A 16,935-nucleotide genomic window follows, 5' to 3' on the forward strand; every position below is an offset into this window, starting at 1 on the left:
TCAGCGCATACTCGTACTCCAAACACGTAGAGGCGTGCACAGGAGTGCTTGCACACACATAGATGCACACTATTCTGTCCATATTCTCAACGTACGCACTAGCGCGCACACCGCACATACACACTCCCACGTGCACATACAGCCCACGTACCCAACCAAGTGCACACGCACGCACGCACACCCCTCCACGAGTGTCCACTACACTCATACACACACACACACACACACACACACACACACACGTACCCATCTCTGCAAACGCGCGCACCTTTACGCACACACACCAATAGTCCCAGCGATCCAGGAGTCCCCAGGCACTTACTGGGTCCCTAAGTGCGAGACTGGCCGGTCCGTCCTTCCACGGGCGCCTAACGGCATTTGTATTCATGGGTCCCCGCAGCCCCAGGCTCGGGCGCGGGGGCGGGGGTGTATGGTCCCCTTCCCTAAACGGGGCGCGAGCGCACAGAGCGCAGCGGCACCGGGAGGGGCATGGGCGCGCGGGACTGCGCCGCCTGCCCGGTCCGCCTGCGCTCGAACTTGAGCCGCTCTGCGTCCTCGGGCTCCGGCGCGAGCTCTGGGCGCTGGGGGCGGCTCATAGGTGCTGGGGCCGCGGCGCCCGCCGGGCCTTTTGAAGTCTCCGCTGGGGGCGGGGAGGGGGCGCTGAAGGCGGCCTTTTAAACCGTGGCTGCACGCGGGCTCCGTGGAGCAAGGTGTCTGGTTTCAACAAACTTTAGGAAAAGTCCCAAACCGGAGCGGGGGAGGGAGCCGCAGAACTGTGTGCTGCTTCCTGCAGGGGGCAGAGCACCCATGGCTGCCAGGAGAGAGGCTGCCTGGGTACCCAAGAACCGCAGGCGGCTGGATGGCGCGCGCAACCACCGCCGCCGCCCCGCGCCCCTACATTGAACCCGAGTGCTTAACCTCAGTGTAGAGGAACCCTCCATGGTGCAACTGTGCACCAATTGTGCACGTTCGCGCATTCTTCTGGAGAGAGGCGCCACGGGTTTACCTCGGGTTTTCAGAAGTCCACAGCCCCTGAAGGCTGAGCGCTCTCTGTCCAATCACAGCTGGTATTTTTTGAGCTGCATACTTTGTGTCAGGCACATCGTGTCTTTGTTTACATTTTGGTATTTTGTCCATGGCGGAATTTTTTTGCATTAATTTTGATACTTTTAAAATATTGTATTAAATATTATGTATCTTAATTACTTGGGGGGACTTTTGACACCCCTTTAGATATTTGTCTCCATGACTGAATTATATTTGTGTGTGTGTGTGTGTGTGTGTGTGTGTGCGTGTTCCCTAAGATCATGAATCTTCTCTTGCCTTCTGGTTCAAGCCCTGGCAGGCGCTGTACTAAGTGCCACCTTTTGAGGGAGACCTGTTACTGTCTCTGTTTTCAGATGGGAAAGTGGGAGACAGGCCTGTAGGTGATCGGTGGGATTTGAACCCGGGTAGCCTGACTCCAGTCTTTGGCATCTCAGCAGGATGCACGGAAGCTTAGCCTCTGAGGGATTCTGAGCACAGCTTGTCACTTCCTCAGCTCCATATCCCACCCCTGAGCGCCAGTCTCTGCTGCCTGCACCAGCTGGGCTGCTTCAAAGTCTGTGTCCCTGTTGTTCCTCCCAGGCTCTCTCTTTCTCTCTCTGCCCCATTTCTGCCTGTTCACAACCTCTGTCCTAGTCACCTCACTCTGGTTAGCTACTCTGCCACCCCACCCATGTGGTAGTGCACATAATGATATTGTCATGGTCAGATCCATCTCTGTGTCCAGCCAGCATGGAACCTGGGACACATGAAATAATCCAACCGCTAGTAATTTAAATTAAATTCATTAAAAAAAAAAAAAAAAAGAAACAACTCCCACAATATGCAAACCCCTGTACAAGTCCCCAGAGGAACAGGGTCTACCACTATGGGGACAGGAACAAAGAAATTTGCACATGGTTCTGGCTTCTGGGCATATACCCACGTGTAGTGTGGACAGAAGACTTGAACAGCAACTTGGGGTGGGGAGGAGAGCCACACGGGTAACATAAGACCCCACCATGCCACAGAGAGCCCCCTGCAGCCACATGAAGACAATACAAGGATATGCCATGGATGTTGTCCAAGAGATCTGATCACTGAAATTGCCAGGCAGACTAAGGGATGGAGAGAAACCAAGGAAGGGTGCCAGGAGAAGGTAGCTTTTGGGTCCTGAAGGATGTGTTGAATAAACCTGCATCGAGGAGCAAGGGCATCTCTAGTGGAAGAATCACAAACCACCAGGAAGGTGGGGGTGGATTTCAGGCAGGTTTTGAAGGCAGAGTAAATGGAACCCAGAACTATCCAGCTCTTCCCATTACAGCGTATGGTGACACCATGTGACTCACTGGCCGCAAAACCATCTCCAGCCAAGTAAATGCATTTCCTCAAAAGTCAGGTAGCAGGTCAATGGCTGAACACCAAGTCCTTTCCAAATCTCACCTCCAAATCCAAGTATGCACTGAATGGTCAACAGCAGGGAGCCCTACTCCAGTGAGGACAACCCAAAAGACCTAAGAGAGACTCTTGAGAGCCCAGTGGGGTGGAGGCACCCCTCCCAGAGCCTCACTCTCCCCATCGGTAAAGTAGGTGCACTGACATGGCACTTTGCAAGGACCCTTTATGCTTGGAAACATGGGACTGCAACTCAACAATGAGTCCCATTCAGTCAGTGGTCACGGGGGGCTCACTGCATTTTGCCAGGTGGGGAGGAGTACGAGGCTGGTGGATTTCCAGAGCTCATGGTCAGCGGAAAGAGGACATGAACACTGATAAGAACTCCGGGGAAGGGCCCTGATTCCTGCTTCCTGCTTCTGCTGCCACTTCACTACAAAGTCCTGGCACAGAGCCAGTGCCCAGGCACGAACAGTTCCGATGGCAGCTGCGTCCTGGAGCCACTGAGCCACTGCTGTGGTCCTGAAGGGGAGAAGTGCCCATGGACTCGCTGACACCAGCACAGGCACAGGCCTGGCACCTAGTAAGAGGCCCACAACTGCAGAATGGACGGACGCATTCGCGCATGCTCACCAGGTTAGACCACACCAGGTTAGACCACACCAGCTCCCCCCACCACCTCCCACCTCCTTAGGTGCTGCACCGAGGGTCAGAAAACACCCAGCCCAGTCTGCTGGCTGATGTCAGGATGCTGAGAGTGCCTGACGCCCGCTAAGCCGGCAGTGGGTGCAGACGGCTGGTGAAGCTGTCATTCACAGGGTCCCGGGGGAAGCCTCTCTGAGGAGCTGTGGTCTGAGCAGGAGCCCGGAAGAGGTGAGGGGCCGAGCCACGCCAGGTAAAGAACCAAGGCCAGCAACAGGTAAAGAACCAAGGCCAGCAACGGATGGACAGGCAGACACAAAGAAGGCACAACACCCGCTGACTCTTCCTCCCTGTCAATCCTCGGTCTGGATTCCTACCGCACATTCCCTGGGGCGGCTCTGCTCCACCCCTCGCTGCTGAGTTCCCAAAACCAAGGACAAAGCCTTTCAGGAAAGTGAGTGAGCTGAACCCCAGGCTGGAGAGAGAGATAGCTGGTCTCCAAAGTGTCCCCCTAGCCACTCCAGGTAACACCAATCCAGTCCTCTCCCCAGAGGAGGCGGCCCGCTGTTACTGTGGCCGGCTGACCTTGTAGCAGCTGGTCTCTGGTCTAGCTCCACCAAGAGAACAGCGGCTGGGGTCTCTCATCTGAGGGAGCATTTCCTGGGCAAGAGCTCCCACTGTCCGGTCACGGTGGCCCTCTTCTCTGTTCATTTCCTGTTCCCAGTCTGGGTTTGTGTGCTCTGGCTAGGTCAGGTGGCTGTGAAATATCCAAAGTCCTCTGTGCAGTGGCCGGTGCTGGCCCAGAGGCAGGGCCCCAAGAGAAATTCAGACCTGGAGGAACCCACAGAGCTCCACAACTCAACTTGAACTTCCTCACTTTATGGGCGGGGAAACTGAGGCTCGGAGACGGGTGTGGTTTTCTCGAAGCCACAGTCAGTCATTGGTGGGGCTGGGGTGAGGCTCTGCCCACTTTTATTTCTAACCCTGGAATATCAACTCCGGTCCTCATCCTGGAAGAACTAGCCTCACTTTCCGATGGGAGACTGAGGCAGTCAGTCCCCTGGGCTCTCCCTGAAGCTGCGTCTGGACCCCGCAGGCCGTTAGTGTGGAGCTCTGGGCCCCCTCCAGCGGGCCACAGCGGAGACCAAGCGGTGGATGAGCACGGAGCGTCTCCAAGCCTCGGCTCCTGGGGCCACCTCCGCCTGGAAAGTCTGGCCTCGCACACCTGCCTGATTCTCGGCTGGGTCATGAGTACCTCGGTGGGCGTGGGGTGAACCAAGGGAGAAGGGAGGAGAGAAGCAGAGGGCACAGGTGGCCCATTAGCCCAAGACAGCCCCGGACAGGCCAGACCCCCACCGAATTCCGTCCTCGTCCACTCTTCTTGGGAACTGATCCTCCTAGGTCAAGGTTGAATCCTGCCTGGAGAATTTGTACCTGGTCTTGGTGAGGTTCCTGAAGGTCTCTGCCACCAGGGCTGTCCTCACAGTAGGCTACCCCAGTGCCACCAGCTGGGGATGGGAAAGGCCTGGAAGACTCCACCATGGCAGTGTCCCTCCCCGGCCACTGAGCTGTGGGCGGAATCCTCTACCCCGGGGCCTCTGGAGACAGCTGTCCTGGAGTACCTGCTGTGGTGGGCTCGGCTGTGCTGCTTGGAGAGGTAGCAGACATCTTGCTGCTATGGGTCCCTGGCCAAGAGACAGGATGGCGGAGAGGAAAGGCAGAAAGAAATCAGGTCCTTAAAGACTTGTTTTTGCTTTTCTGCGACCTGACCTGTGACCTGACCTGTGCAGGTAGGGTTCCAGCTCCGACTGCACCCCAACCCTTAAAGACACTGTTGGATGCAAAGTCAGGCAGCCAGATGCCCTTTCTCAAAACCACTGAGGTCACTTTAGTGTTTTTCCCCCGCTGGCAGCTGAAAGTACCGTAGGTCACGTACCAGAGGAGCCAGAACTTCAGCTCAAAGAGCACACTGACCGTGACAGTGAGAGTCCCCTCTTCTGCAGATACAGCTCCACCCGGGTTCATGTCCAGCCTCTCGGGTGTCCACACAGCCACATGGGGTGGATGGGACGGACGGCTGCACCTCTGGTTTAGAGACGAAGGAAACACACATGAGAGAGCGTCTCGCCCCGGCTTGGCCAGTGGCAGAGCGATCACTTGGTGCCAGAACGGTGCTCCCAAGTCCAGGGGCTGAGGACCAACCTCACCCGAGCACAGCGGAGGAGGTCCTCCCGGCCGAGGTGCCTGCAGGTGACGGGGGCCAAGCGGATTGCAAAGCGGTGAGATTCATGGAGTCCAAGGCCTGCGACCTCTTCAGTCAACTCCTGCCCAGACACCAGAGGGTCGCGTCAGGGAGCCGCCACACGCCTCCCGCCAGTCACCTGATTCCTCGGTCCCGTGCCCAGGCCACGCAATGTGACATGCCCATCTGCGGGCAGCTCCAGGACAAGCTGGCCAATGCGAACCTGTGGATGCTGCCCTGGTCACAGGGTGGGAACAGAGGAACCCCCACAGCCACACACCAGGCTTCTCCCACCCAAGAAGCTAGTTCTGCAAAGAGCTCTTGGATGTGTCCACCAGTGTCCCCACGGCAAAGCCCCTTTGCAGTGACTGTGGAGAACTGCAACTCTAAAATGAACACAAGCCCAACGCTAGCTAAAACCACTCTGAAGGTAACAAGTTCGCCCCCAAGCCACCGTTTCTTCAGGGCCAACATTCTCTTATCTACAAATCACTCCTCATCTTCTACCAGCATCCCCTCCAAAAACATAGCAGGTTTTCACACCCGATCACTTCCAAGTGACCGTCACAAAGCTCAAGGGTTCAGGTGGCAGCCAACTAGCATGAAGTTGAGCAAGACTTTGTTCACCTCCCCCCATATAGAGCTGTGCTCCTGTTAATGCAACCCAAGTGCATATTAGCTTTCTTGGCAATCACACTGCCAATGCTCACACTAAGTTGATGACCGTCAAGAAATTCCAAGATTCTTTTTTATCTACCTCCTCTGGGTCCGTTAAAGTTTGTCCCCCATGAACGGAGCCCTTGTTAAATACGATCCATCCTCTCAGCTTATCTGCTCGCTAAATACATTTCTTTGGTCTTTGTGGCTTGAGGGCCTGTGACTCCGTGGCACCAGCCACCAGTCCAAACGTGAGGTGTGCTGATTAGCAGCGCGGCTTTGGGTCCGTGGGTCTGAGGAGTTTCGGGGTGGTCTGGACAACCTGCCAGCATTCTTTACTGATAACAGGGAGAGCAGTAATTTGTACCTGGTCTTGGTGAGGCTCCTGAAGGACTCAGCCACCAGGGCTGGCCTCACAGCAGGGTACGCCAGAGCCACCAGCTGGGCTTGGGAAAGGCCTGGAAGACTCCACTTGGGCTCCCTGGTTCAGGGCTGTGTTGTGCGCATGTTGGTGGCTCCCGACTGAGCGAGGGAGCATCCTGGCAGGGAGCTGCAGGAGGGGACAATGGCAGCTGTGGCTGGCCTCTCAGAGCCTGCAGGGAGGCAGCCCTGGCGGTGAGGTGTAGTCTTGCCTGGTGCGGCTGCCCCTCCCTCCTCTTTTCCTGCAAGGGACCGTGGGGGGCAAGCACCTCATCTTCAGTCCGGGGTCTTCCCAACCTGATCAAACAGCGCCACCTGACCTGACCGCTGTCCTCAGAGCAGGCACCTGCAGGCACCGAGTGCGCCTGAATGCAAGGGAGGGAGCCACAGTTGCTCCCCTAGGGGTCAGAGATGGTGACCCTCCCTCTCCTGGACGGAGCCTGCGCTCACTGAGGGGCACCGCTTCTCAGCCTGGTTTTTGTTCCATGGTCTTGTGGACCTGGATATCTGGGAAGGCTTATGATGTGAGATCAGTCTCAAGCCTGCCTGGCACCTGAGGGCAGCCCCAGGGTGTGTCCAGGTCACGGCCCCACCTTGCACCACCCTGGCATCTTGACAGACCCTCTCTCCCCTCTGAGCCTCTTCCAGGGTGAGTGTTCATTTCCCCAACTCCCTGCGAGCTGAGCCGGCAGTGGAATCCAGCTGTCGCCACTGGAGTAACTGAGTTCATGGGCTCTCCTTGGTTGCCTTGCCCTGCTCTCTGCTATCCTGTCCAGGTCAGGAGATGTCAACAGCAGGCTGTCCCCAGGTTGAGTTGCTGGCTGGATGTGCTTTTGAACTCTTTGTACCCACATTTCTCTAGCCTTTGAAGTGGGATAATAGCGCCCTCGTATTTTTAAATTGCAATAATAATACCTACTCAGTGCCTGTGATAGGGAACTAAATGAAAAATAACAACAGCCATGAGGCACTTAGAACAGCAGCTGGCGGGTCAAGGCAAAGAGCAGCTTGTGGTAAAGCCGGTCCAGTTTCCCCAGCTGGGAGAATGAAGCCCAGGGAGCCAGGGACCTCCACCCGCCATAGCCGTGCAGCAAGTTAGGACCCCAATCCTTCCGGTGTGTGCTGAGCCGGCTCAAAGTGCTCGGCAGGCTCACAGGAACAAGCAAAAGCTTGCATAAGCTTACCATTAAGGAGACTCTTACAGACCAAAGTGATATATCTGAAACACATCTTTCTAGTATTCACTACTTCCTGGTCCTTGAGGTGTTTCACATCCACTGTGACGAATGGGGAAGTCCATCATAACCACGTGCTACTGAGCATCTCTCCCCGACTCCACGTTCAGTGACATCACGTAGGCGACTTGGAGTTGGCCACGAGGGGAGGAGCTGCACCTCAGAAAGTGACAAATACTGTTAGCCAGTGCTCTTTCCCCCGCCGCCGACCCTATGGTCAAATGCTGAGTCACATGCCACTCACACTGGCCAGAGCTCTGGGCACATAAGGAGCAGGACATATCCCAGATGCTGCTCAGTCTCGGGCATCACTTGGTGCTGTGACCCTCTCCACCTTCCTGAAGTGTCCTTGTCTGGCATCATCACACATTCCAGCTACATTTAGCTCCTTGCGGTTTCTTAACGACCACACGCTTTCCCATCCCTCTGGTGCTTTGCGCACGGAGTTCCGTCTTGCTGGAGGTGTTCTTTCTCTCTTTGTCTAGATTCTTATTCTGTAAGATCCAGAAGGTGCCAGGAGTCGTGGTGCAAGCCTGTTACCCCACCTCCTCCAGAGGCTGAGGCAGGAGGATCACAAGTTCAAGGCCAATCTGGCCAACTTAGCAAGATCCTGTCTCAAAATCAATAACAAAATTAAAAGGATTGGGGTTGCTGGGTGTGGTGGCACTCACTTGTAATCCCAGCAGCTCCAGAGGCTAAAGCAGGAGGATCGCAAGTTCAAAGCCAGCCTCAGCAACTTAGCAAGGCCCTGAGTAACTTAGTGAGACCCTGTCTCTAAATAACAAATAAAAAGGGGTGTGGATGTGGCACAGTAGTTAAGAGCCCTGGGTATAATCCCCAAAACAAAAACAAAAGAGAACTGGGGATATGGCTCTGCGGCAGAGCACCTCTGGGTTCAGTCTTCAGTATCCTTAAAAGAAAGAAAAGAAAGAAATCCTGAAGTTATCCTTTTGGAAAACACTTTCTTTTTTTTTTTTTTTTTTTTTTTTGGGTGCTGGGGATCGAACCCAGGGCCTTGTGCTTACAAGGCAAGCACTCTACCAACTGAGCTATCTCCCCAGCCCCTGGAAAACACTTTCTTAAGCCCCCCACCCCCTGGGTGGGCTAGAAAAATATTTAAAAACCAGCTCTCCAGAGAGGAAGTGGGGGAAGGTCCTGATTTTTAGCTTCTGCCAATTTTTAAGGTGTAAATACCCCCTGGTGGCCAATTTCAAGCTACCAACATGCTGACTTTGAGAGTGCAGTTGGGAAGAGAGATACACCAGCAGTCCAGCACAGCACTAGCCAGATCAGATGTCTTTTCTGTCTCACAGTCGCCCTTGCCCTGCTCATCCCCCATAATACAGGTCTATGGCCAGCCGGATCAGAGAGGAGGCCAATGCCAAGAGCAGCACTGATCATATCTTTATTTAAAAGTTGGATCTTGCTGGGTGCAGTGGTGTGCATCTGTAATCCCAAGAGGACTGCAAGTTTGAGGCCAGCCTCAGTAACATAGCGAGACCCTGTCTCAAAATAAAAAATAAAATGACCTGGGGATGTAGATCAGTGGTAAAGCACCCTTGGGATCAACCCCCAATATAAAATTTTTTTTTAATTGAATCTTTTGTTTACTGTGATTTTTAAATTAAAAATACTGCATCGAAATATTGTTTATCTTCATCACTCTTTTTTTGGCACCACACTGAATTCCATCACAGTTCACATGCTGGACGTTTTCACTGGACCCAGTCTGCAGAGGTTTCCAGTCTGGGAAGCAATGAAAAGAAGTTAAATCTGGAAAGTGGAGACCACACTAGGGCTAAGGGCAGGGAGTCACAGAGAGGTGACATCCCCTAGTCCCCAGGCTCCAGAGGCAGCAGAGTCCCTGTTTCTATGTGGGTCCCAGGATACTGCCATTTTTCAGGGGCGATGGCAAGGACACCCCAGTGCCACATGCTTTAGGAAGACTTCCAGGTCTGATTTGGCGGGTCGTCTGCAGCCTGAGGGCACCGGGATTTGTTTCTGTGGTCCCTTCCGCACTGTGGAGAAAGAGGTTTCCTGGAGATGTCCCCTAGCTGGCTTCCCAGGCTTCTCCCTAGACTGCAGCCGGGGTGGGCCTGGAGTTGAAGGACTGCTTTTCTGTAAGATCTGCCGTGGTTCCTATTTCCAATCTGAGTCCATTTCCAAGTGCAGACCGGTGCGCCCCTGGCAAAGAGTCTTGCAGGCGTGGCTCATTGGTTGCTCACAAATCTCAGTGCAGGGACCCTTCTGCCCATTCTACAGAAGAGAAGCAGAGAGGTTGACCGTTTGCCCAGGTCCCACCACTAATCACTGAAGAGACTAAACTCCTGACCTAGAACCATCTGATGCTAGAATCCATGGTCTTCATCATCTCTGTCCAAACAAGGCATTTCTAAGATAAGCTCCCTGCTGCCTGGGGAAGCCAAAAGTAGGGGTGGTAAGGGGACGAGGCAGCCACTCTGCCCTTCCTCTGCTCAGCCTTGGCACTGGCTGTAGGCAGGCGCCTATGTTCTCCATCACCCAAGTCCCTTGATCCCTTTCCACCACCACCCCATGGGCCTCCCCAACCAGTTTCCAAAAAAGAGTTGCAAGTTCCCGGCTCAGAGACTCTTGGGAATTCTCACTTTGCGGGGTCAGGAGAGGGAAGGCCGGGAAGCAGCATGTGAACCCGTGAGCTCCTCTCCCATCAGTGGCTCTCTGTATTTGTATGAGTCCTTCTCGCCCCAGCCAGAGGGTTGGCGCCTCCCCATTGTCAATGCAGCCTCGTCCAATATGGTAGCCAGAACCACCGACGCCTGTTTAAATCGACATTCCTTCAAATTAAAACAAAAGCAGAAATGAAGTTTCTTAGTCACCCTAGCCACATTACAAGCGCCATATGTGACTATTGGCTACCGAACTGGACTGTGCAGATATAGCACATTCCCGTCCTGGCAGGAGTCCTACTGGATGTAGCATTGTATTGAGACAGAAGGAGGCCTCTGACGAGGCCTTGCCTAGAGCCACACAGGGAGTTGTAAACAGAGCTGGGATGAGACTCATCCTTCTTGCTTCCAAAGCCTCTGCTTCCAGAACTCGGAATATATTTGTACCACCTGGCTCTGGAACAAGGAGGATTGTTTGCCCGGACTGGTAGGTCCATTTGGGAAACCAAACAAGAGATCAGAAGACTGTGGGTGAATGCTAAAGTGGAGAAAGGGAGCCAGCAGCTCTGGAGGATTATTTTTATCCAGCCCAGATAGTCTGTGAGCTGCCCCTCCCCCCTCAGAGCTATTTTTATCTTCTCAGAGCAGGAATGGGAACACTGTCTTTCTTGGATGGACCCGGGATCCACTAACACATGCTCATTCCAGCAGCGGGGATCTTTTCTTGCTTGCCGATTTCCAAGAAGGGCCCATATGTGTCCTCTAAGGCCATTCTCTACCAGCTTGTGAAGCCCCCAGAGCAAGTGGGGCGTGTAAGTCTCAAAGTCCGCACAGGGAAGCTGAGACTTCCGCGGGTGCCTGGAACCGTGTGCAATAGAGCAGGGAGTTAAACTCAGGCTTAGCAGGCCCTTCCTTGCCAGGCACAGTGGCGCACTCCTGTCATCCCAGTGGCTCGGGAGGCTGAGACAGGAGGGTCGTGAGTTCAAAGCCAGCCTCAGCAACTTGGCAAGGCACTATGCAACTTATCAAGACCCTGTCTCTAAATTAAATATTTTTAAAAGCTGGGGGTGTTGCTCAGTGGTTAAGGCTCCTGGGTTCAATTTCCAATACCAAAAATTAGAAAAAAAACAATAAGGTCCTTCCTCTGTTTGCCTAGCGTGTGTGAGGCCCTGGGTTTAATCCCAGCGACACAAAAATAAGAAGGGCTCCTCCTAATGGGGTGGGGGTTGGGTTTCATGAGAGGGGAGCCTGCCCAGTGATCCCAGCAGCCTGGCTGGTGAGGACGCCCTCCCTGCCCCTGGCTGAGCGAGCAAGCTGCTCGGTACCTTTGAATTTCTCCTTGCTGGTCCCTGCGTAGGGCTTTCTGATCTTTCTCTTACCACCTCAGACTCATGGGGAACCTAGTCAGTGGGCTGTCTTTCAGTAAATTGGAAAATGCCCAGTATCAGGAAAAGATATCATCATCATCATCACCATCACCTTTGTGAACTATGAGATCCCGCTCCCTCTCTGGACCTCAGTTTCCCTGCCTGAAACCAGAGCAGTTTGGCCCAGGGACTCTCCAAGGGGCCTTCCTTCCAGCCCCGGCCTGCCATTTCTATGACCCATTCATTCAGTCAACAAGTGTTGATTGAGCCCGAGCGCCTGACCTGGTGGGGAAAGGAAGGACGGCTTCTCCAGAAGGCTCTCTGTTTGGGCTGTTTCAGACACATACGCAGATTTCCTTGTGCTTTCAAAAGGCAAATTATGGGAAACATGTTATTCACCAAAACACACTTACCCCATCTCTCGGGGAAAAAACTTCGCTGGCTCCACCAAGAACTGAACTAACAGAGGACAGAAACCCACCCTTGTTCCTCTGGGCAGCTTTCCAGGGGCTCACGTCCCAGCTGCGGAGGGGAAGCTGTCTGTGACCGTGGGTCTCTGGGGCTCCTGCAGGCCCAGTAAACAGCCTGTGTTTGTCTCAGCTCCTGCCATCCTGACCGGTCAGCCATAGCCAGGGAAAAACAGCCCATTCTGTGCCCCGCCTGTCCCCAGAGCGAGGAAAATTGTCCATAAATATTTTTATCTTCATGGTCACCAAGGGAGCTGAGAGGAAGGCTTTGATTCCCCCAGCCCCTGGCCACTCCCTTCCTCCAGGGACCCCATGGTCAAAACTGACCTGGGCGTCCCATCTCCCAACCCTAAATTATAGGCTGCTGGCCCCTTCGCCTGCCCCCAGGAGGTGGTGGGATTAGAGGTGGGACCACACTGTACACCACAGCCAACCCCAGAGCTGCTGGAATAGCTCTGCCAGCCAGCTGGTTTCCTGCCAGGAGCCGGGTGGTCAAGGCAAAGGAGGGGAAGACCAGGGATGGGGCTGGGGTGGAGGAGGCCCTGGGACTGGGCAGAGACAGTCCAGGGTCGCGTTTGGACCTTTTGTTGCTTTGCTCACCAGAGCAGGGCCAGTAGAGAAGGTCCTGAGAGCACGGCTGGCCTGGGAAGCAGTGCATGGAACAGCAGATCCTTGAAGATCAATGGCCTTCAAGATCAAAGGAAAGAAGAGCTAAGGGTGGAATTTCAGGGGTAGCCGTGGACCAAGACATTCAGGGTGGAAATCCAGCCCCAGGCCTTCTAAAGCTACCCAACACAGCAACCTCCTGTGCCCTGCCCATGCTGTAATCTCTTTGCCTATCTGAAGAAGACTCCACTACCATCTAGAAACTTCCAGAAGGGAGTGTTGCCTCAGAGTTGGGAACAGTCAAGGTCATCCAAGGGCAAAATTCTATGTTCCTTGGGTTCCTAGATCACTGGAGCTACACAGTTTTCTGCCCAAAGTTCTAGACTTCTAATGTCTTTTGATGCTGGAACTTCAAGGCTCTAAAATCCTGGAGCCCCAACTGGCACCGGCTTTTAGCTTCCATGATTCCAACCTCGGAGGTTAAGATTTCTGTGACCCTTCAACTCTGTGACCTACTTCAGGCACACAAGGACAGGGCACAAAGGGGCATTCATTCCTGCCAGGGATTTGGGGCAGTGGAACCCCACGGGGGTGGCCCACCCTCCTCCATCTGTGATGCACAGGATTCCGTGGCCCCAGCTCCCAAAGCCCAGCTGCCTCCTGACCTTTTCCAGGCTGTGTCCTCACTCGGCCCCACTGAATGCTGCCCGCCCCACCCAGCCACGCCACCAGGTGTGGGCAGCAGGCTGCAGCCTCTGGCGCCCATTCCCTGTCCTCCCTGGAGAGCATCCATTCCCACAGAGCAGAGAGAAGGGGAGGTGGTAAATACGCTTCCTCAGGCCGTGTGTCCCCAGGGATGCTGTACCAAAGAAACAGGAGAAGGTGGGTTTGACCCTGGATCCATGCTAATGGTTTCATCCTGATTCACCCACCCAGCACCAGAATGGCCGGATCTGAGTGACTCAGAGTCCCCTGGCTGCCCTTGTTGGGGTCCCCTCTCTATAAGATTCTCCTGCTGGCAAAGGCCTCTGTGAGCTGGAGGGAAGGAGGTCTTCCTTCCCCTTCTCTCGTCATTCATGGATCCAACACACACAAAGGCCAAGCCTCAGTTCATAACCCAGGTACCCAAAATGTGACCTTCCCTTGTGTGATTTTAATGAACTAAAATCCAGCTAGAGCCAACATGTCACTAGACTGGCAGGAAAATCAGTCTTGGCCATCACTGAGCCTCACAGCCCCCTACGCTGGCTGTGCAAAGGCCCTTGGGTCTCTTGCAGAATAACACATTCTGGGAGGCCTGATTTCCTGCTCCCGTCAGTGGCCCTTGCTGTGCTCATTGCACAGAGGTCACTTGGTGTGCCTGGTGGCACACTTTGGACACAGAAAATTTACTGAAGCTTTCTTTAGTCCAGCCTGGACTGAGGACAGCCCGGGTCCGTCCTGCCTGAGGACGGCATGGAGCATCTCCTGGGGCTTCTCCTGGTCTAGGGACTTGCGGCGTTTACCTTCCTGCCTTCAGACAGCCTGCGCCTCCTTTCCACCCCTCCAAGACCCTTGACTCCCCACAGGGCCCACGGGAGACTTGGCACCAACAGCCCTCGGTCCCTCCAGAGCTTCAGCAGCCAGGCCACCTGGAGGCTGACCACCTGCCTGAACCGGGTTTGAGGGAGGAGCTCGGCTGAAGCCTGCACTTATTTGCATCTGATCCTGGAAGACTTCTTGGAGAAGCCGCCCGACTCCTCCTGACAAAGGCGGGCGTTGGGCCCTGGAGAGGCGGGCTCAGCCTGAGCCTGGCGTGTGAGGTGAACACAGAGGTGAGGCAGAGCAAGGGGGCCTCTGGGAAATTACAGAGGAAGGTCGGGAGGGCGGGCGAGGGAGGTGACGGGGCCCCTGGGAGGCCTCAACCTGCAGCCTGAGGAAGGGTCCTGCCGGCTGCTAAGGAGAGAGAAGCCACACTCATGAGTAGGATCTGCCAGTTGTGAAAACACAGAGATCACCAGGCATGGTGGCACACGCCCGTCTTCCCAGCTCCTTAGGAGGCTGGGGTGGGAGGATGGCATGTGGCAGCCAGCCTGGGCGACCTAGCAAGCCCTGTCTCAACAACTCAAGACGAACCAACAGCACAGGTTCATAGTCTGGAACCCCACGGGCTGGCTCGGGGTCTGCCACCGCTCACCGTGAGACCTCGAGGAAAGCCCTGCCTGGGCTCCGCCCTCCACCTGTGCACAGAGCGTCCGGTGGTGCCGGGCCGTCCCCTCCCGTAGGGCAGGTCCCGATCACCCAGCGCCCAGCGCGGCGCATCTCCCGTGCACTGTCTAGCACCTCGTCTTCTTTGGCTCCCATTGTTACCCTGCTGCCATCTTGAGTAGAGCTGCCGGGCTGTGTGAGCGGAGTCTGGTCTGCGGTCCCGGCAGTGGCTGCATCTCCTGGCTCCTTTCCTCCATGCTGCCGGGTCTGGCCTGGCACTCCTCCCGCCCCCCACGACCCCTCCACACACGTGTGCGCATGCTTGCACACGCACGTGCGTGTGCACTGATGGAGCCTGGTCCTCTAGAGGAGAATGAAGACGCCTGCCCAGCTCAGCTGCAGGCCGCCCGCAGAGCCCGGCAGCCACCCCAGCGGGTCCTGCTCCCCACGGGTCCAGCCCTGTCACAGCTCTGCAGACTGCCACTAGTGTCTCTGGCCCGCTGGCCACACGGATCAGGACAGTGGTGGGCCGTCACGGTGGGAAAGAAAGGCGAGAAAGAGACAGATGGTAAAGGGGACAGAACTGGAGACAGAGGCAGAAAGGGAACTGGGGGTGGGAAGAGGAGAGGAGAGAGAGGGCAGTGAGGGGGCAGCGTCCAGAAGGAAGATGGCAGAGAGGCCTGAAGGGAACAGCCATAGGGACTGTCAGTGAGATGGAGGCTCAGGAGTAGAGGGACAAGGACCAAGGAGGGAAGGGAGGACACAGAGCACATGCCACACACAAGACCACGCATGTGTACACACAGACCACACACCACACACGCACACACGTACACACCCACGTACACTACACACCAAGCACAGGCTGGGAGAGGAGCTGGGGGCTGGGGGACGGCACTTCTCACCAGGGCCCTTCACTCATCACAGTAGTGGGGACTTGGAGAGGAGGCCCGGGTGTGAGGGACACCAGCCAGGGGAGCTGAACGTGGATCGCCCTTGGGTGAGGCAACCTCCCTTCAGCAGCCAGGGCGACTGTGCCCGGGGCCTCCTCTCCCCTGCGGGCACAGAGCTCTCTCAGCCCTGCCCAGAGCAGCCACTCAGGAATGAGGACTGAGGCCTTGGCTGCAGAACCAGCCACATGGAACAGAGGCTGGAAGCCAGCAGATGGTGGGGGGCTCCCATCAGGAGTGCATCCCACCCAGAGATTCAAAGCTCCATGCTCTAGGAGGAGCAAGAAAAGGAGACTCCTCAGGTTAGGACTGGAAAGTTCCAGACTCCCTTCACCAACCACCTAGGCCGGGAGTGAGCCACTCCTCCAACCTGAAGAGCAGACACCCCCGCCCTTCATGTGTCGCCTCATGGCCTTGGAGTGCAGCTCCCCTGGCCTGCCATGTGCCCATCTCAAAGCCAAGGCAGCTACAGCGGCCTTCCCCAGAGGCTTGCCCCTGGAGACCAGGCCCTGTGTGGGGCCGAAGCCTGGCATGCTCAGGCACACCTGGTGCAGCAGAGCCCTGACATCACTCCTCCCCTTCCTCATCCTACCATCCCGAGTCACCCTCACACCCAGGTTTTATCTGAATCTCTCTCTCAGGTTTTGTCTCCAGGGAGCTCAGTCAAGATACCCACCTCTCTGTTTCCATTCTCACTGAAAAGAGGGCTAATAAGATGTGCTCCTCAGGGTTGTTTTGATAATCAAATGAAGGGTGGTATGTACCTGTGCTGTGGGACTGGCACCAAAAATCCTTGAAGTTTGCTTGTCGTCATCACCACCACCATCACCACCACCACCACCATCATTACCACCACCACTATCACCACCACCACCATCACCACCACCATCACCACCACCACCACCACCACCACCACCACCATCACCACCATACCACCACCACCATCACCACCACCACCACCACCACCACCATCACCACCACCATCACCATCACCACCACCACCTTCACCACCACCATCACCACCACCATCATCACCACCACCACCATCACCACCACCACCGTCACCACCACCACCACCACCACCACCATCACCACCACC

The 16,935-nt window shown here is 55.5% G+C and overlaps 1 protein-coding gene across 1 annotated transcript in view; it reads right to left on the reverse strand.

The window, feature by feature from the left end:
• Nucleotides 1–393, reverse strand: part of Col27a1 (collagen type XXVII alpha 1 chain) — a 127,612-nt gene extending 127,219 nt beyond the window's left edge. Inside the window, exon 1 of the mRNA XM_047524083.1 lies at nucleotides 323–393. Within this exon, the coding sequence (XP_047380039.1) occupies nucleotides 323–378 (56 nt within the window). The 5' untranslated portion in view covers nucleotides 379–393. The remainder of the gene's footprint in view (nucleotides 1–322) is intronic.
• Between the last annotated feature and the right edge of the window lie 16,542 nt (nucleotides 394–16,935).

Source organism: Sciurus carolinensis, chromosome 14, assembly GCF_902686445.1.
Source record: "Sciurus carolinensis chromosome 14, mSciCar1.2, whole genome shotgun sequence".
Lineage (NCBI taxonomy): Eukaryota > Metazoa > Chordata > Mammalia > Rodentia > Sciuridae > Sciurus > Sciurus carolinensis.